Source organism: Sylvia atricapilla, chromosome 12 (assembly GCF_009819655.1).
Source record: "Sylvia atricapilla isolate bSylAtr1 chromosome 12, bSylAtr1.pri, whole genome shotgun sequence".
In the NCBI taxonomy this organism is placed as follows: domain Eukaryota; kingdom Metazoa; phylum Chordata; class Aves; order Passeriformes; family Sylviidae; genus Sylvia; species Sylvia atricapilla.
In genome coordinates, this window is record NC_089151.1 from 8,586,614 (window position 1) to 8,607,318 (window position 20,705).

At 44.1% G+C, this 20,705-nt stretch overlaps 1 protein-coding gene across 2 annotated transcripts in view; it reads right to left on the minus strand.

Moving 5' to 3' along the window:
• NUP93 (nucleoporin 93) overlaps window positions 1-16,815 on the minus strand; it is a 78,029-nt gene extending 61,214 nt beyond the window's left edge. The window contains exons 1-3 of one of the 2 annotated variants that reach the window (XM_066327790.1): window positions 16,779-16,815; window positions 11,113-11,326; window positions 10,452-10,569 (exon numbers count right to left, since the gene is read on the minus strand). In XM_066327790.1, the coding sequence (XP_066183887.1) occupies window positions 10,452-10,569; window positions 11,113-11,291 (297 nt within the window). In that variant the 5' untranslated portion in view covers window positions 11,292-11,326; window positions 16,779-16,815. Of the gene's footprint in view, window positions 1-10,451; window positions 10,570-11,112; window positions 11,327-12,208; window positions 12,254-16,778 lie in introns of those variants that run through there. The other variant, XM_066327791.1, reaches the window with a different exon arrangement.
• Window positions 16,816-20,705: the final 3,890 nt, after the last annotated feature.

The following is a 20,705-nucleotide window of genomic DNA, read 5'->3' on the forward strand; positions in this document are numbered from 1 at the left end:
TTTCACATTCATTAAAACCTTCAGGTTTTTGTATATACTTAACAGACAGAGTAAAAGGATTTAAAAATGCCATTTTCTGCTACAAGCCTTGGGGCAGGAAAGAAATAATGAATGTTTCAGAGTTACTGTATGGTAACCATAGCAGGCAAAATCAATTACTGCTCAGAGGATCTGAGATAACACACAGGTTTTATCATCTATTTGAAATGTGGTTTGTTTTTTTCCTTCTGCATTTCCTCCCCCATACTCTTCAGATATTTCTTTTCTCATACATTAGAATCCAGCCCAAAGAATCTCACTGACTTGTGCTTACAGATAAGGATTTGTCATGATACTGTACAGTATTCCCACCTATGCACTCCCATCTACCTGAGATTAAAATCAAATCCTTCACAGATTACTACTTCTGCCTTTCACACTGAGTTTGGCTACACCAAACATCATTATCAGAAAACCCAAACAAACTGGTGTTATCAACAACACTGTGTAAGCTCAACAGGCACCCTCAAAAGAAAAACTGCAGGACACACTCAGGGAATTGTCAAAAGCATGTGACATGGTCTGGGAACACTTTTGGGATGAATAACATCACAAAAAAGAATGAAGAAAGAGCTGGTACTTTAAGTGAAGTAAGTGTTCTAGAAGGGGCAGATTTTGAAATCCAGTTCGTATAGGTCTGAACAAAAAGGAAACGATGTCTGTGTAAATGATGCCAAGATCAAAATCAATAAAAGGAAACAAATTTTAACATAATCTGTAATTGGATTGTGGAATTTACTGCCACAGGAAGATGGCAAGGCCAAAACCACAATGGGATTAAGAACTGACTCAGTATGTGTATTGATATTCACAGTATCTAGAGCTGAGTTTTAACACTGAAATTTTGGAAAGAAATATTCCTCATGCTTCAGGATAACCAGTCTCTAACCACTAAGGAACAACATGAAGCCTAATAAAGCAAGTAGATATCCCCAAGAACATCTCTGTGAGAGTAAGGAAAAAATAAAAAATAAATAATAAAAAAAAGAGTGGAAGAAAGATGAGAAATAAAGGTTAGAAAACAGAAGACAATGAAACCAGAAGTTGTTTCAAAAATCTAAACGGGCAAAACAAATGCATGTATCCTTAGTTCTACCTCAAAAGGCTGCAACTTTCTTTCAGGAATATACCTTGGCAGGAATAAGAATTTCATTTTGACTTCAAAAAGAAAAGTTGAAAAACATCCCTGCACACAACCCAAACATCTTCCACAAACTGCCAAATTTTCAGGCTGCTGTTTTGTATGGGGCACCTTAAGTACACACACAGTCTGATGCCCAGTCACTGATAAACAGTTGACACACTTCTTAGTTAGTGACTGTTTTAAACCAAAGCTTGATAATGCCTAGGATTTAGATTTTTGATGTGGAGTCAAACTGACTAATTATGACAGGGGAGAGGAGGGCATGCACAACAATATACCTGTGGCCTTTCCCAGACTGCTAAATTACGCAAATGGTTTAGTAATAAACCCCAGTGGAATTCATCAGTCGAGTAACACTTTCAAGAGGCTTGAGTAAATGAGGAGAGCTTGAGAGGAGGGGAGGGAATTAAGAGCTGCAGCAGCTGCTGCTTTTCCTAATAAATTTGATGAACTGCCTCAGTGAAAACAGGGTGTCCAGGGTTTTATGCTGTTTGTGACCACAGGAGTTCAGCAAGAGAGTCTGGCCTACCCACATTACAGATTTCTCCTGTGGAAGAGTGTTTTGCTCACAGCCCCTTGAGGGATTAGTTGAGAAAAATGGTCAAGACAATATTCATGTAATAAAGACTAGCAAATAACCCCACAAAAACAATAGCTCTTAAACATTTTCACCTCTCTTATAGGTCAGCTCCAAGCCCCTTGTCTCATTTCAGACAAGTTTGCTGAAGATCAGAATTCTTTTTTTCCTACTGCACTTCAGAAACTTTCTTTAGTTTCTTTCTCTTCCTTTTCAGAAGAACTAAAAAGCCATATTGATTTAAACAGGTAAATGTTAATTTTTTGATCCCACACCTATGGCTTAACTCCATTAACCCACTGCAATGCTGGAACTGAAAACTTCTGCCATTAGGTGAGAAGTCCCCTCAACAACAACACCTCTGTGACCTCTGTGTGGCTGTGAGCAGGGCACAGAGGCACTAGAAGGTCATAGCAAGGTCCACTGAGAAAATTGGATTGTTTTAAAAATAAGTGTGCAAAACACAACCACCGCCTCCAAATCATGGTATAACTTATACTGCTACTATACAAAATGCTGTTCATATATTAGAAATCTCACTTACTTTCTCGTTCATTTTTGACAACTTTTTTTTTCCCACTTAAATGCAACACAGATGAACTGGGTTCACTTCTGTGTATAATCAGTTCCACTGTGAAATTCCAGCACAGCCCTGCAAATCTTTCAATTCAGAGCTATAATAAAGGTACTGGAAAACTCCAAATCCTCTCCTGTAAGATTTATGCTTTATTCATTAATGTTTTAAAAGATGTTACAGAACAAAACAGGAGTTATGCTTTGCAAAAGCTGCATTTGAACCTCAAATAAATAAAAAAAACCCATTTCTTTAATCCAAGTAAGTGCTCTATCACATGATACATGGAGGGGGCAAATTGCCTGGCTGCATCTCAGCATTGTTTCTTCTCACCAATCTGTATAAACACAAAGATGAAACCATTCTACATTTTTCCTGCACAATGAAAACACTAATTCCAACAGTTCATTTGCACATGCTGAGCACACACTGTCTAGGTCAGTAGTCAATAAAGACCTCAGTGAGCACTGAATTAATGGGACAGGGTGACACTAAGAGGTACCACATTGCCAGAAATTACGTCCTCCTGGCCAGATGCAACACAGATCCTGGAAGTCCTTAATGATCCCACAGTACATCTTGCAATAGTAACATTGCTACAGGCAGGGTGTTGGGGAAATTCTGCCTCAGGTCCTCACACCCAGGTTTGCTCCCAAGTTCCAGCTATGAAAGGATCCTGCACTGCTACCAAGAGAAGCGGAGATGTGTAGACCTCAGCACATGAGAGGCTGCATTTTGGGTATGGGATGTCCAAACTGCCTTTTTATACTGTATTTGCTCCTTCACAGAAATAAAGGTTAACATTCAATTAGAAATTGAAGCCATTTTCCAACAAGGGCAGAGCTACATGGCAAAAGAAGAAAAACATGGGAGGGGGAATGAAGTCAAGCATTACGACTCAAAATCTGGTATGTTTTAAGACGTTTGAAGTATCTGCTACACAAACATTTATTAAACGCTTACAGTTGTCCTGATTTGAAATGCAAAGAACCTATCTGGATTAAGCAGACAGGAAATGTGAAATATGCCAGGACATAGCAGAATTTAAACAGATCAATACCAGAAGCAGAGTTCCCAGTTTTTCCATCTCATGACCTTGCATTAGCATAAAGTTCTGAAATACCTTTCCTACCCTCTTAGATACCCATAAAAAAAGAGAAAGGAAGATTATGTATCTTCTCTCCCTGTTCCCAACCCCTTAGTGTTAGGAATCCATGATCAGAACCATCATGAACTCGAAGATCATCAAATAATTACTCCAATTAGCATGCAACCAAGCAAACAAATGAAATTTAAAATAACTCAGTATCAGAGTATTTACTGAATGACTGTAATTTGGCCAACTAATGAAACACCTGAGTATTCTACTATTCTATTAAAGGTACCATGGTTTGGGTTTTTTTGGGGGTGTGGATACTTGTTTTTAAAGTTCATAAGGCCACAGTAATTTAAAACTGCTCTAAACCATGCCACTAAAGCAGTAACGGAAACTAGAGAAAACTGCTGCTAAATGCAAATTACAAACATGAGGGAAAAAGTGACAAGCAAAAAAAAAAAAAAAACTCCCAATGTTTTTAGCCTTTTTGTTTCCCATAGTGTTACTCAATCACCTACCTGATGCCAAAAAGAAGGGGGTGTTTTGGGTTTGTTGGGTTTTATTCCTTTTAACTTAAAACCAAAACAGACCCCAAAACCCCACACTGGCTATAAAATAGAGAACCTGCACTCTTAAATCCTATCACATCGCAATCCACACACACCTTGGTAATTCCCAGGGCATCCTTTAATCAGCACAGGCCTCGGGAGGCTCTGAGCCAGCCTGTTCATTCAGTGGGGACTGTCTGTGTCAGGGAGGTGGCAGACAGGCCACTGATCCCCTGGCTGCTTTGCCAGGGCTGCAAGCTGCCCAAGGCCCTGCAAGACAAGGAGAGAGCACCAGGAGCGAGCACAGGCAGGCTGCAGTTTATGTAAAATTGTTACACCTTACTTAGAAGGAGGAGACATTAAACACAGCAGAGATGAGCTGAGGAAGGTTCTGTAATTTATATTTCCAAGGTCCACATCCCTTAGCTCCATTTGCTCTGCCTGTCAAAATACTCATTCATTGCCCACCACTTTCTTCAATTGTGTGCAAACTGCCTCTAGCCACATTTAATTACCAGGATATTTATATTCTTGATTTACATGCCTACATGCGTACATTAAGGCTCAAATCCTGAATGCAATCAATGAGACAACCTAGGCAAAGAAGACAGCAGGGTTTGATACCAGCATGCACTAGTAAAGGGAGGACAAAAAAATTACTTCTAAGAACATTTGCAGAGAGGTATTTTTGGAGCCAAACATTTCTACAGTTTTTGAAGAATTCCCAACTATGACCACAAGTAGTATTTTTCATTTGGACTGCAGCAATGCAAAGAAACCAACAGCTAATGACTAACCCTAAAAAAAACCAAGGTCAAAGGTTGTCCTCTTGCATTCACCACCATGGCTCTGCAATGGTTAAAGGGACCCCACAGCTGTGCTGGCATCATTGATTAGGGTGAACAAGGAAGCAACAGAAAAATAAAGCCACCTTAATTTCAAGCTCCATTAGAACTGAAGGACTTGGGGGCGGGAGGAGAAATCAATGTTTGGCAAATGAGAAAGGACAAAATCTGCAAAAGGAAAAATGCATTTTCAGGCTAAGCTAATGCAAGCAATGGATGGTGAACAGCACTTGAGGTTGGCCCTTTAAGGTTCTGTCAGCATTTCCATTTATAAACTCTGATTTTAGTTACACTCTAGTAGATTAGCACAGGCTTTGGTATTATTCTAGCAGATAACACAAAGTAGATCACCACTGGTAACATAAAACAGCAATAAGAGCTCAATTGTTGAATAATGCACCCTTTCAGTACCTGATGTGAGAGTAAGAATTTTTCAATTACGAGTCATACACAAACAGGACATACAGCCCTGGGGAGGGCATCCTGCCACCCAGATTCTATCAACACTTAAATAGAAGTTAAAGCTACCTTGGATACAAAACCTGTTTACAGTACTTTGAAAAGCTTCAAAATATCCCAGATACTTAATTTCAGTCTGTTTCTTTTGCCACTTGGAGTGATTTCAGTCTAACCCTCTGCCCTCATTTAGATAAAAGCTCTTATTTCTGTCTCTGGACCTCTAGAGAGCTACTCAGTCAATACTCTGAGTACCCACACCCAGAAATTAAAACCAAATCCTAGTATGCAACCTTTCATGTCAGTTTTGCCTGGGTCAGAAAGCCAAGGTGAAACTTGCACAAGTGAGATAATTCAACAGAATTTTCCTTCAGTGTAATGGAGCTAGGCCTTCACCTCAAACTTTCTAAGCAGATAAGCAATGCATTCATTCACCCTAGCATTTATTTCACAAATCTGCACAGAGCTAGACTGAGTCAGAAAAATGAGACAAAACCCATTTTTTAAAATCCCCACCATGACTCTGGGCTTATATTTTTCAAAACAAAATATAGAGAGGACCAAACCCAGTATCAAGCTAAGTGACATGTTCCAAAAGAAATCCCACAGTAAAGCAAAATATACATTGTAACCAGTCAAATTATCTTAGCAGGAATAAATCAGGCCTTGATCTAGCAGCTAACTCCTACCTGGTATCCCAAAAATCAGTTTGACAGAGCAGCACTGAATCTCTCTCTGACCTCCTCACATAAACCAAACAGCACAAGTGCAGGGGCCAGGTCCCACCTCACACGTTACAACAGCACAGCCAATCCACAATTTTGGAGTAATTCCTCCTCTGGCTGCCATTACTGCACCCTGAGAGAGGATCTGCTATGACAGACAGCAGAGGACATCATAGTTTGCATCTTTGGGAGAGTGAAGAAATACACTTTTTCTGAACAGAATGGCCATGTTATGTTTATATGCACATAACCCATCTTTGGGATACGGATTTGCATCATCAAGCCTTACCTTGGATTTTTAAAAAGAAACAAACAAAAAGACCCAAGCACATAAAAACATGCTAAATATGAGATCAAGAAGCACTTGACTAACACATTCAGGTTTGAAAAGATTTTGCCAAAATAGGGCATTTTGACAATTTAGAAAAATCTTGATCTTTATAAACTCCTGACATAAGAATTATTGTAAAATGGATTTACTGCAAGAAGTGTTTGTTGTTCTGCATGCAATTTAATAACACAAACTTTGAAATGAGAGAGGAAAAATACAAAATCCTATAATTTAATGGCAAGCCCAGAATCTTTTACATAATCTTCCCGGCCTACTGCTCTAGTGGGAGATATTTCCTGGACTCACAACCCTTTTATGTGCAAGCAATCTACATTTTACAACTGATAAATAATTCAGATAATTAACTGAGCTGCAATTTGGTGCACTTTTTAGTCAGCACTATAGACTACCATTTAAAGAGTTTCTGTACAGAAAGTCCCTCCTGCTTGTTAACCCAAGCTGGGACTTCTATTAAGGTGAATTCCTAGATTCTCTTAACACTTTCTGAATGCCTCCAGCATCCTGGGACTTCATGCCCTAGGATGCTCCCCCCTCTTATTTTTCTTGTTGCTTTACTCTCTATATAAGAAACAGGATATTTCCTGGCATTCCCCTTCTGCAGTGCTGATTGCCATAATTTGAGAGATTAGATTCTAGCATATCTCTCTGTGATGGCCTCCCACAGGCTGCTAGAACAGACTGCACTGGAAGAAGGAAGAGAGACAATAAATGCTTTAGGAAATAATGCAGGGAAAGCTCAAGCAAACTGCCAGAGAAATCTCTAGATGCAAAGGAGTGACATGAGAACACAGGCCAGAAAGTCTAAAGAGTGTTTTCATGCCGTGAGAGCTTTGATAGAATTTAAAAGTCAGCAGAACCCTAAAATTCATACAATAAAGGCTTAATTATATTTGTAGCCTTCACACAACTGCAACAGTCAGCAAAGGCTATGCATTAGGTCTGTGCCCATATTCACCACCTTCTCTTGTTCTGTGGTGCTACACAGGCTACACCAATGCAGCTGCACTACCTCTTCTGAGGAAGAGGGCACAAACCTCCAGTCTAAGATGCTCACCCAAAAAAGTCTCTTTGGAAAATAATGATGTAAAGTATTTATGAATTGATACGTGCTCAAACTGAAGCTTAAGGGACAGATATGAGGAACCACACAGACAAGAATAATTGGAATGTTAAAGAATCTACAAATGACAATTAAGTTTCAGATGAGATTTCAGGCTAAATAAACTTGCTGCCAGCTACACAGGGTTGTGAGTGTGTTGAGCATCAGGAAAGACAGGTCTGAGGAAGGACAGTTGAGCCTACAACACTGATGATAAAGTGTGGACCAAGTTCATTAAGAATATGTGAAGAAGTTTTTGTTAAAAAGAGTAATGATAATGTCAGAAGGCACAGGCTGAGGGCTTGATGCAGAATAGAAGAGGCCTTCCCAATTCACAGAATTGAAGTTTACCAGTGTACCTGTGTAAATACTGAGTAACAGCAGAGGAACAGTAAAGTCCTGTAAAGAAATAAAGCAGGACCCTCCCGTATATCACTCTGCATATTGCTTTTCAGATACAATGGGAACAGCTTATAGATGAAGGATTCCACACAGTGCACAGGGATAACTTCAACTGTCCCAAAACAAGCACAATTGGTAGAAGACTTAAGAAACTATCTAGGAACAAGGAAAAGAAATGCCAACAGTCATCAGAAGGTATGAGAAAAAGTAACACAGAAAGAATCTTTTGCAGCATATCTTTATCTATAGCACCAAGTAGTTTTAGGACGACCTTGATTAACAGAGGTAATTAGAGGAGTATCAGCAATGTCTAACACAAAGGTCCTCTTATATAACTAACAAAAACTTTAAAACTATTCTAAAGTGCTGACCACTGCATAACCTACAGATGGATACAGAGACTAGTCCATATTCTAAGCAAATAACTGTCAGGTACAGACGACAGTTGACACCAGCCAGACAGCTTCAGATGTGACTGCAAATATGCTCAGAGCAGAGGATGATGTTCTGCAAGACATAAAATCCTTGCACCCATTAACTGCAAAAACAAACAGGGACAAAACATTTAAAACTGACACCTGGCTCATGTGCCTCCAAGATGGTCTGAAGTAGAGCCCCGTGCCATGCCTCCCCTTGCAAATCACTTTTAGGTAATTGACAACGAATGTTTTCTGCACATGGCCTGCAAAAATATGTAAGATTCAAAGCACCCAAGTATTAGGCCTCAGAGATGAGCTGTTGAAGTGATCAGTGATTAAATCACTAGTGTTAATCATGATTCAACACAGTAAACAGGGTACTTTGATTTAAATGATTGATTTTAATCCTGTTTCTCATTTGTACTTTTTAGCTGTTTTCCTGAAGAAAGGGCTGAACCTCATTGTCTGATTTGGCCATTTAAACACATTGATTTTCAATTGACCATTGGTTTTATGTTAAATTTGGAGCTTTTCCTGAACAGGAGGATACATTCAAATATTGACAAGAATGATTAAAAAAAGGTAGTGGAGATAAGAAAACACCAAGATCACTACCAGAGTATCCCAGAATCACCATTTCAAATAAGGCCTTGAGATCTAGTATAATTAATAAATAAGAAAATCTTCACTTTTTGGTTAGGTAACCAGCAATAATATAAAACAGGATTATTATGCAATCATATCCATTTTCTCACGTGCCACAAATCACAGCTCCAAAGAGTCAAGCGCTCTACTGCTTCTGGGCTTTAGAATCTACACTAAGATTCTTCTTACAACAGAAAGGGAAAACAGTAGAAATCAAATAAATAATAGCAGTAGTAAACCTAAAAAAAAAAGACAAACCAACAAAACCCCAAACCAATAAAAGAAAAAGGAAAAAGAAAAAAGAGGCAAGAGTTGTTGAAAAAAATCTAGACAGAATGAGGTCAAGAAAGACGCGTACCGAGTTTAACATCACCAATTAGACAACAACATCAGAAATTGGGACAAAGGGATAAAATGAGAAAAGACAAAGTGAACAATGCCAGTGGTTTAGAGCTCTCACTCTATGATCAGGCAACAAATGAAGTCTCCAGAGAGGACTAATCTTTAGTGAGAGGCCTTAGAAAACTGGGGTTAAATAAGTCTGCCTGAAGACAGGAGACCACAGGGCTCCTAGCACTAGCATGAGATTCAACTAAGGGCCCTGCACCCAAAATGGATGGCACCAAATGCATAAAACATGGGGTAATTTCACATGCCTCCCCTTCCCCTCCTGAAGTTAAGCAGTTTAGCATACTACTTCTGCAAAAAAACAAAGAAGAGCTTACAACTCTTCTGACCCTCCTAAGTGAGCCATCTGCCAGAAAGGAGAGAAAAGATGAGCATCAAAATGATTAACCGGTAATTCAGACTGTTACCTTCAATGCAACCCACAACATCAATTCCATTTCCAGCTCTTAACTGAGTAATGAATATTGCCAGTTTCATCATGAAGATGTTCTACAAAAGCAGGTAATGATCAGAAATCAAAACAAGACAGGTCACAATAATTTCTAAGACACACAGGGAAAATTTACAGGAAACTTTACAAGATAAAATCATCTGGTAAAGCATTTGAACCACAGCAAATTCAGTCTATCACCAAGACAAGGTTATGACATCTGTGATACAATGAAAGAAAAAAAGCTATACTCACCCCTTTTGATTGTTGACTTAAATGTCCCCTATTCCAACACCTCAAAATTGTCTCAAAAGTGTTCCCACATGTGTTTTTCCAACCAGACATAAAAAGGGTTTCAAAACTATGAGATGAGAGAGCTATCCCTGTGTAATTTAGGCTTGCAAGGCCAACAAAGAGAAGTCCACAAAGGGAGTAAGTATGCACCTAGTTCCTCTTGACTTCAGCAAGATTATGGAACTTAAAATACTTCTGTTATCTTGGTACTTATTGCTACTTCTCATGGCTAACTCAAACATCTTTCAGCACTGAAAGGAGCATCTCCCCTCTGCACTTCCTCTAGCCAATGAATTAAACAGAGAGCAAGACAATCTCTACAGAAGCCTTAGAACAGTTCTGAACCACAACACAGGAACGGCAGTGGCAAGGCAAGTGTAATTCAAAAACGTCCCTACCTGGATGTCAGTGTCCTTCACTGGTTCAAGAGGCTCAAATGTAGTGGCTGCACTTAGACTCTCAAGTCTCTGAGAAATGTGGGATATATCAAGTCCTTTAGACCCAAGAAGAACCGATCTATAAGGAAGAAATTGTACAGGTATGAAATTAGTATTGAACAGAAAGAACTCTGAACCCAGACTCACTGCCAATATTTAGGTCAGCAGCTAGCCATGTACAGACAGTGCTCCCAAACGTGTTACAAAAACTGCACAGAACTGAATTTTGAACAGCTCTTTGTGTCTACGTAAACACCTCAGCCCTGCTGAACTCCTTCTGCTGTTCCACTGCAGTGCTGCACAGCTGCCAAGTCCTTCCAAACAGAAAAAAAATGTACACCATGTTGGTAAACATCTTCAGCAGCAGCCAGAACAAGGCACTGCATCTTTCAGTTTTAGCATCCAAAACCAAGAACAGTAGCTCCTCAGATAAATCCTTCAACTATCCTATTGCTTTTTGGAAGTAGGAGAAAAGTTGGGAAAAAATAAAAGGAATCACAGGCTTTGCAGTCCTTCTAAAAAACAGCCCTGCAGTCACTGTATTTCTGCCAGCAGGACACCCCCAGGCTGGAAGCCAAACCCATGAACAGGTCCCACGCCGTGGGCAGTGCTCCGTACTTACGCCTTGACGTTGGCGGTCTCCTGGGAGGTGCGGGTCAGGGTGCGGGAGCGCAGCCGCTCCCCGGCCTGCTGGATCTCCTGCAGGTTGCGTTCCACGTGTGGGAGCTCTGAGATCCCTTCTGTCTCGGCTGCCAGCTGCTCTGCCTGCTGCAGCAGCTCTCCAAAGCCTTCCGTGTCCATCTCTGCTGCAGGTTTCACTCAAGACACGCTGAAACCTTAAGGGAAAGAGGGAAAATTCTTGCTCAGCTAAAAACAGTTTCTACGCTTGTGGGGTCACAGACCGGCAAGAGCACATCTTCTAGAACAGCATACACTGGCTATCCTCCCCAGGCATTAAACATCAAGGAAATCCTTGCAAGTGGTCTCAGAGAGCTTTCTCTTGCAGGACTACAGTCTATGGACCTGCCAGAAGTGGGATGCAGATACCATATCTTAGTTCATATTTTGCCTTAAAACAAAATACAGTGAAAGCAAAGAAGGTCCCTGAGAAGAATTTGGTGTTAATTTAGCTATAAACTACTTGCATACACACAAAAACAGATTACTTGGAGCACTGGACTCCGTGATCCTTATGGGTCCCTTCCCATTCTATGATTCTATATTTTTATATATTATGAAGAAAGATGCATACATGCGCAAGCATAGGAATATATGAGGGCTGAAAACACACATAAACATTAAGTTAAATTAATAGCAAAACAGCTGAGCTATAGATGCACACAAGCAGCCATAACTAGCTATTTGTTAGAATGTGTTGCTCCATATGTGATTAACCCCCAGTCAAAAGAAATTAGTGCGTGTTTTTCCAGTTTAGAAGACCTGTGTCTAAATTCAATGCCTGCAGAAAGTTTTACCAGTGTGAGAATTCCTTGCATTGACCCAGTGACAGAATAATTAAAGAAGTTAAAGCACAAGGCAACAGCTGGAACAGACAAGGCATTAAATGCATCATGCACTTCTAAATTCAGAATGGAGCCTGCTATTTTTACAGAAAGGACAAAAGCATACATGCTTGGGATCACTATGGAAAAAGACATGCAGCTGCAACTGTGTCTACGTTAACAAAATACAAAACCCAAAACTTGGATTTCACACACCAGATCATGGTTTGCAGCTAAACCAGCTACAAGCAGTAAGGCTCAGGCACCTCTGTAAGGCCTGTAAGAAAGCTGTGGTGCTGAATGGTGTTACAGAGATGGAAATCTTCAGCACAGTCCCTCTCTCACAGCTTTTGCACCCAAACCCTCAGGGCCTGGGATGAAATAGCAAAAAACAGATCTCAAGCATTAACTCCAACTGTTTATAACTGTTTAAAGTTTATACTTTTACTCAAAAGTAAAATCAGTGCAGACTATCTGGTTCAAGGAAGCCCCCTAAGAAGAAAACAGGGATTTTTAGAAATCAACAATAGCCTGCAATTCAAGTATTTCTTTTTACTCCTCAATGATAACCAAAGCAATTTTACAGTAGAACTTGAACATTGCTCATGTTCTCAGTCTCACCACCATTCCCAAGTACAACTACCCAGCAGCAGTAGCAGTGCTTTCCTCTGTCTGGACAAATGATTTAAAAGCACTGCATGATGATTCATTAAGACATATGCAGTTTGAGAAACTGATCCCTCCTGCCTGGGTGCCAGGACAAACCCTAACAGCATCATCCAGAAATGGAGAATTTCACAAGCACTCCCCACACATTTCTGGAAAGCTGAGGGAGGAATGATTGTATTTGCAATGACTTGTTAATCAGGTGAGATAGCAGAGACCTGATCTGTTTGAACAGATTATCCTGCTACCGAGACGAGTGAACAGGGAGGAGGAGGGTGGAAATAAGCAGTTTCATGCCCTGCAATGCAGTACAGAACCTCTTCCCACTGTTTACTTGCAATAACTCAGATGCAGCCCTGCCAGGAACAGCCTCTGTTGGCAGACACTGACCAGAACAGTCACACTCCTGTACATTCAAAGACTGATCACATCCTCCAGGAGTAGTGACTGTGAGAACAACACAGACATCAGCTTGATTTGATCTGATCTGGTGCATCTCTTCCTTTCATTACCAAGATAAAAAGCTCAGAGTGCAAGAAGCATCAACTTCTCAGACTACCAAAATCAAAAGCGTGAAAAATGAGTGCTACAGAACTGCTCCCAAATGTGCTCTTGTTACCTGCAGACACCACATTAATACCATGTACGAGCTGTCTTACATAAGTTTGCCAGTGTAGGACAACTGCCACAACTCTGTGAGACTGAGCCCACTTCAGCAAATACTGAAAAAACTGGTTATTTTAGAGCAAGTTAAAGTACCTATGATTCTAACCAAGCACTGGAAGCAACTCAAAACTCAGAGAGCCAACATTAAACAGCTTTTTCTAAGTGACAGAATTCAAACATTTAGACTGAATATTCATACATTCGTAACAGCACAAACAACTTTGTCTCCACCCTGAGAATTTATTGCATTCATGACACTGCAGTCTGACTCTTCCTGCTGCTGTGCAAGATGGAAACTGCTTCCACAGTAACGAGCATAGCAATGGCAGATTTTCATGTCTGGCTGGAGAAGGAGCAAAAACCAACACTAAGAGAAAGAAAATACTTCAGAAATTAAATTAACTTCAGTGAAACCAGATTGACCTTGGGCTAAAAGCCAGGACTGAAAAAGCTCTTCTGTAAAACAACTTTGATGACTTATCAATAGAAGCTGCTGCATTAGACTACAATTCCATTAAATCCCAGTTTAATTTCCCCAACATTTAAAACCACACATAAGCACTATATACTGCACAGGCTGACTAAGTTTAAGCCACAAAGAAAACAGAAAAGATGACAGGTTTCTTAAGTCTATTCAGACTGATTATAATTGAAGAATTCTTACCTAAAAAACACTAAAAACTCCTCAAGATCACTACAATGCTATCTCAGGAAGAAAACTGTAGCTATTCTACTCCAAACATGGATGGCCACGATGAACATTTTAATGCACTAGATTCAGAAATATACTAAGCTGAAGTACTCCAATGCATGTGCAAGTGTCTCTTGTACTTCAAACATTGACAGGGTTTGCGTCAACTAACCAACTAACTTTGAGAAACAGTAAAAGAATTAGGTTTTTCCAGTGATCTGGGAAAAAGAAAGGATGAAGATGTCACAGGGGAGAAGAAAAGCCTCACCCACTACATTCAGAGTAGCTGATGAACCAAGAGTTCCACAAGATGCAGAAAGATTCTTCAAAATGTGAAATAAAAAGGAAGAAATCATTGTTGGCTTCTCAAAGAGGCTCCCACCCCAAAGTGCTCAAGAGACCCAGTCTGATGAGTCAGGATCAGCTTCTTGTGGAAAGAAAACACAAAAGCACAAGTCGTAAGAGCAAGCCAGCAATGCTCTACTTCCTACAGCTGAGATCTGAGATCAAAGTGCTTTTTTGACAGGCTCGAAGCCTGGGCTGCTACAGAGAATGAAGCAGCTTCTGTCTACTAAGCTAAACATGAATAAGTAAAAGGTCCATTTTGCAGGCCTGGGGAATTCTGTCTGAGCAGCAGCAATAATACTGAGTTCCCACATGGCAGGAGCAGACACATGGACATTTCAAAGACGTCAGCAATGTAATACCCATGTTACAGACAGAGGAAGTGATTAAGAAACACAGCGATGATAATCAAAGAGAGATGGACAATTGTACAACACAAATACCTGCTGCACATTTTCAGCACACTATCCTCTTGTCGGTAAAACACCAAAATGTTCATCAAACCTAACAGAGAGAAAGCTTCCATACCCTAACTACACTAAACCCAGATAAAATGACAATAGGCCACCTTAAATACTGAAAAGCTTCAAGCTATGTTTGCTACCCCATCTGGTACAACAGCCTGTTCCCCCTGCAACAAAAGGCAGATGAAGGAAAATCCTGAATAGATCCCATAACAACCGTCAAAACCTATTGTTTCTTCTACCACCGATCAATTAATGGTGGTAATTAATCCTATAAAAAAAGCTTTGAGTCCTGCATATTTTCTTCTTCATCTCATCTGTAGGTAGATATGCAAAAGTCCAATCTTATGACCCCAGAGAGCCCTTACAGTAAGCACATTCAACAAAAATGGGTTTTTTTCCAATTTTAAAGGCAGTAACTTTGGGTTACATGCACTGTGAGAAAGGACAAGAAAGGGCACACAGTGCTTCACTACACTGGTCATTATTTAAAGTGGACCTGAAAAGTAGGCATTTGAAGTGATTTCTACCAAAACACACTATCACACATTTGTCAACACTTCCTTTTATCTGCCATAAATTCCTCATAATGGTCTCAAGTCCCTACTGTTCTGAATAACTGACTCAGTTGTTCTGAATAACTGACTCAGTTTTGCCATCTTACCACTTTTCTTTCCTGTTTTCCAAACACAGTCTTTATTTTAAGCACCCAACTCAGCAGGGCAATAACTTGCACAGAGTGGCAAACTGACCCTCATTAGACAGAGCATCTGGTTCAGTATTTTAAGTTCCCTGCATGAAAACCCATATCCTCCCCTCTCACTGAATTTCCTGTCATAGCTGCACCATAGAAACCTTACAGACTTAGATGACAGAATCACATACATTCTTCCAAGCAATTTTAAGCTTTTTCTATCAGTAAATTTTCCCAAGGAGTAGAAAACTTTTTAAAACACAGCATAACAGCACAAAAGCACACAGGAACTGGTGTTCCTTTCTTACTATCACCTTAGCTCTCCGTGCCTTAACTACTGTCCCTAGAACAACACAATCAAATTGCAGTAGAAGAGAAGCAGTCCTTCTTTGCACCTGGACTTTTCAAGCCTTCCACTCACTGTTCATATATTTGTCCAGTATCTGAACATGTCCTACAGCAAAGCCAGAGAGGGACTCTTTGTCAGGAACTCTAGTGACAAGACAAGGAATAACAGATAAACATTGAAAGAGGAGACATTCAGACTTAGGAAGAAATTCTTTACTGTGAACGTGGTGAGGCACTGGCACAGGTTGCCCTGGGAGGTTGTGACTGACCCATCCCTGCCAGTGCTCAAGGGCAGCTTGGACAATGCCTTGAGCAACCTGCTCTAGCAGAAGGTGCCCCTGCCCATGGTAGGGGGGTGGAACTAGACAAGCTTTGAAGCCCCTTCCAACTCCTTAATATTCTATGAATTCCTAGGAACCAACCAGCAAATCCACAGTGGGGAATAACAACCCCCATGCACAGAACTCCAAACAGACACCAAACCACACGCATACACAAACCCATTCTCCTGAAACCTTCCCAGACAACCAACTTCTGCTTCCTAAAGCACCAACACCGCACTTTGGTTAAACACTAAACTTCTCTTCCACAGCCGGGCTTAGCACTGCCGACCAGCACAGACCCCTCCTCGGGCATCCACAGCCGGCCCCGCTGCATTCGCGCGGGTTATTGACAGCACCAGCTTCCGGGCAGCCCCAGGAGGGCCCACGAGGAGGCCTGGAGCGCTCCGAGCCAGCCTCCCGCCGCAGCGGCCTGCACGGCCCAGAGAGGGAGCCATGGGCGGGGAGGAGCTGCCGGGGGCTCCGGACGCGGGGGGGAGCAGACAGCGAGCACCGGAGACAGGGAAGAAGCGGGGGAAAGAGGCGGAGGGACGCGGAGCCCCGGCCGGCCCGCGCGGCGCCTTCACCTCACCTGCGTTCCGGGCCGCGCGCCGCACCCGCCGTGGCCGCGCCGCGCGCCCCCATTGGCTGCCCTCTTGCCCGTCCCGGCCCTCCTATTGGCCGAGCCGCCGCGCATCCCGGCGCCGCTTGCTTCTATTGGCCCAGCCGCCGCTCTCCGTCGTGCGCCGGTTCCCGCCCCCTCGCGAGAACAACTTTACTGAGGCGCTCGCAGGGGGCGCGGACCGAATGTGAGGGGGCGGCTGCCTGTGAGGCCGCGGGTTCGAGGCTGAGTCCCGCCTTCCCGCGCCGCGCCGGAATCACCGCAGTAAGAGCTATACAGACAGAAATAACGTTCATGGGGTTGTTTCTCTCTATCCCCTCTCTCTGTTTAGTCAGCGCTGACTCTTGCTGGCAAACCCCGTCTGTGAGCTGATTCCTTGGGAGGTAAAATGAGGACACCGTATTCATCCCGATTTTGCCACCTATGGCCAAATACACCAGCAAAAGTACCAGTCCACAGGTACCCTCACCATCACCTGCACCATGGTGTCCTGAGAGTGTATAGGGGTCCGCTGTTTGGTCCCCTCTTGGGCACACACACAACAGCCCTAAAACAGATATTGCCAATGACACGGGATTTGTTGGGGGAAATCTGGGAACTGGGAAAGGCCGGCTTGTGTAAGAAGTGATGTCTGGGCCTTGCTACTGTTCCAAAACATCATCCATCAAACCTTCAAAGCTAAACAGATTTCCCCATTAATACATCTCTAACTTCACATTTTCCCGTGTAAGAAGCAGTTCCCAGGCCAGAGGCGGCGCTGGCATCGGCTGTAGTCGCTCCTAATTGCCAAGTGCATGCAGGGCATCAGGGTACATTCCTGCCCGTCACTTCGGTTTGAGTGGAGCACCTGTCTCCGGCAGGATGCCCTGGCGGAATGGATGCCCTGGTGGGACTGTTGTCCTGGTGTGACGGGTGTCCTGATGAGATGGGTGCCCTGGCAGGGTGACCGTGCCACGCCAGCTCTCCCTGAGCCCCTCCAGGCTCCCGGGGCACCTTTCCAGAGCGAGGAGAGTCCTGGTCCGCCCGGAGACCGGCGCTGGTGCCCTCCGGGGCGGGATCGGGAAAGAGCAGGCACATGCAGGGACCGAGGGAAGCGGGGACAAGCACGGAGCCGGGCCGGGCGGGCGGCGGTGCTGTGGGCAGGCAGGTGGCAGCAGATCCCTGTGGAAGGGCTCGGCGGCACCGGGAGCGGAGCCGCCCGGGAGAGCCGTCCCTGAACCCGGGAGACCCGTGTCCTCTGCGCAGGGACAAGGGGTGCTGTCCCCTCTGTGGGTGCCCGTCCCTCTACACCGGGCGCGCAGGGCGGCGCAGGGCGCGCAGTGTTCCCTTGGCCAGCGTGCGCAGGGTGCTATCTCCTCTACATCAGGCGCCTGTACCCTCCGTACACGGGATGGAGGCCATCCCATGAGCATAGAGTGCTTCTCATCTCTGTGCCAGGGGTTTTAGACTGGATATTTATCGAAATACTTCACTGAAAGTATTGTCAAGCACTGGAACAGGCTGCCAAGGAAAGTAGTGGAATCACAACCCCTGGAACGATTAAAAAACCACACAGATGTGTCACTTGGTTTAGGGGCGGGCTTGGCAGTGCTAGGGTAGCAGCTGAACTTGATGACCTGAGAGGGATTTTCCAGCCTTTCCAATAATTCTGTGACTCCGCACTGGGTAATTTGCGCTCCGCACTGTGTACGTGTTCCCTCTGCCCCGAGCGCACGTCCCCTGAGGGCAGGGTGTTATTTCCGCTGTGCACACGTGCCTGTCACCTCTGCACAAGGTGTGTTTACTCTCTGCGCTGGGTGCATGTCCCCTCTGCACACAGCGCTTGTCCCCTCGGCACAGGACAATGTCCCCTCAGCACACAGGTTCCTGTGACATGTGCTCAGGGTGCTCGTCTCCTCTGCACACAGTGCATCACTCCTCTGCACAGAGCACACATCCATTCTGCACAGGGCACTTGTCCCTCCTGAGCATGATATGTGCAGGCACAACGCAGGGTCACGGACATCCATCATCCCCCTGGGATTTACACACAGCCAGAAAAAGCGGAACTGGATGCAACCTCATGGGCAGCTTGTCTGGGAGTGTATCCAGGACCCCCTGGGCCTGGCTTCCCTGGGTGTCCGGAGGGGATGCATGGTCACTTCAAGACCACTTTTGCAAACTGAGCTGGGCTGTTCTTCGTGGGGCTGAATAAAGCACATCAGCCTCTTGGCTCAACCAAAGGCTCCCCTCACCCCCTGCCTCCTTCCCTCCTACCACTATACAGAGCTGTCCACAGGAAGCACACCTTTCTTCATCAAAAAGTAGTGGGTTTTTTTTTGTTTGTTTGTTTTTGTTTTTGTTTTTGTTTTGTTTTGTTTTTAATATAGAAAATACTCCTGAGGGGACCAGAAAGCCCCCACCCACCTCACTGAGAGCAACTACAGGCAAGGATGGGCACGGGGTACGTCCCTGACCAGCTCCTCACACGGGTGCCTGCACCCACTCCGCTGGTCCTGTGGCTTTTCTGGCCCCAAATCCCTCCTGAGGAGGCTGGAAAGGGCACCAAAGCTGAAGGTCTCTGCCAGACGGGCGTGCAAGCAGAACGGGGAGCAGGCACGGCAGGCTGGCACCGGCACGGTGCATTAGTGTGTGCCCACGTCCCGCCCTGGCACGCCGCGGGGAACGGGGAGTGGCTGATGCCTGGGGCGCTTCCTGTGAGGGGAAACCCCATCCGCTTTGTTTCTGGTGCAGGATGCGGGCGCCTGGCCCCGGGGGGCTCAGGCTGCAGCCCCTCCGCCACAGTGGCCCGCGTCGCAGCTCTGTTTTATATGGCTCCAGCAGCAGAGCCATGCCAATCTTCTTTTCCAGCAGAGCGTCTTCCCATGGGATTGTTTTTTATATGCATTTAGGGCAGGGCAGACCCTTAAAACCCATTACCAGCACTACACGCCCGTTGCAACAAGCAGTGCTGGGAGGCTGCTTAGGCAAAGACAAATTGCCTGATGCAATAAGGCAACACATTTAAAAGGCAAATGGGTGCTGAGCTAGGTGTTGCTTTTCTCACTGGCAAAGCTGGGTGCTGAGCAGGCTGGGCACCCCTTGCAGAGCCATGTGCTGAAGCTGGGCAGACTTTGGGGAAGGGGTGAGACTAGAGCATCCTGGATGCCTGAAACATCCCTAGGAACTGGTATTGCCATGCTCCCACTGTGCAAACACCCCACCTTGTGCCACCCAGCCTAGCAGAAAGGGCTACGTGGATACCCAAGTGACCAATTTTGCTGGGTTTTAAATTTACCTTGTCGCTAGTGCCTTGTCATCAAGGGCTGCAGGAGATTTTCCTGCCAGGCAGAGCTGTCTGATTGCCCAAAGAGGCACAAAACGGCTGAGAGCAGCACAGCTGGGACCTTACATCTGTGGTGGGGCACACCCAGGAGACGTGCATGGGCAAGCAGGTGCCTAAAAAGTGACTCTTTCACTTGGCAGAGATTTTCGAAAGCAAAACACATCCCATGCATCTTCCCACTGCCCTCCCTCTCCCATCACAGCAGCCACCCCAAATCTAGGCAGCCAAGCATTGCATTCATGGCTATGGTTGCCTGCCCTCATGCATCTGGAGGTCATTGCAGCTTTAAGCAAGGTGCTTCCCAAAAACGAGCTGGAAAAAAGTGCTTAGGGGTTTTGCTTACAGCAGGAGCCAGGCATTTAGCTGCAGGTATCTGGCATGGGGAGGCTGCAGGGGAAATGTCCCTTTGGGGATTGATCTGCTCTGCAACGGATTGGTTTGCAAAGCAGGAGCGCTTGAGGAAGAGAGGTTTGTCCCTACTAGAATTTATCCAAGTGCTCTCCAGCAACAGCTCAGGGCAGGGTATCTTGCCAGCACACATCAGCCTCCCACCTATGACACTTGTTCCTACA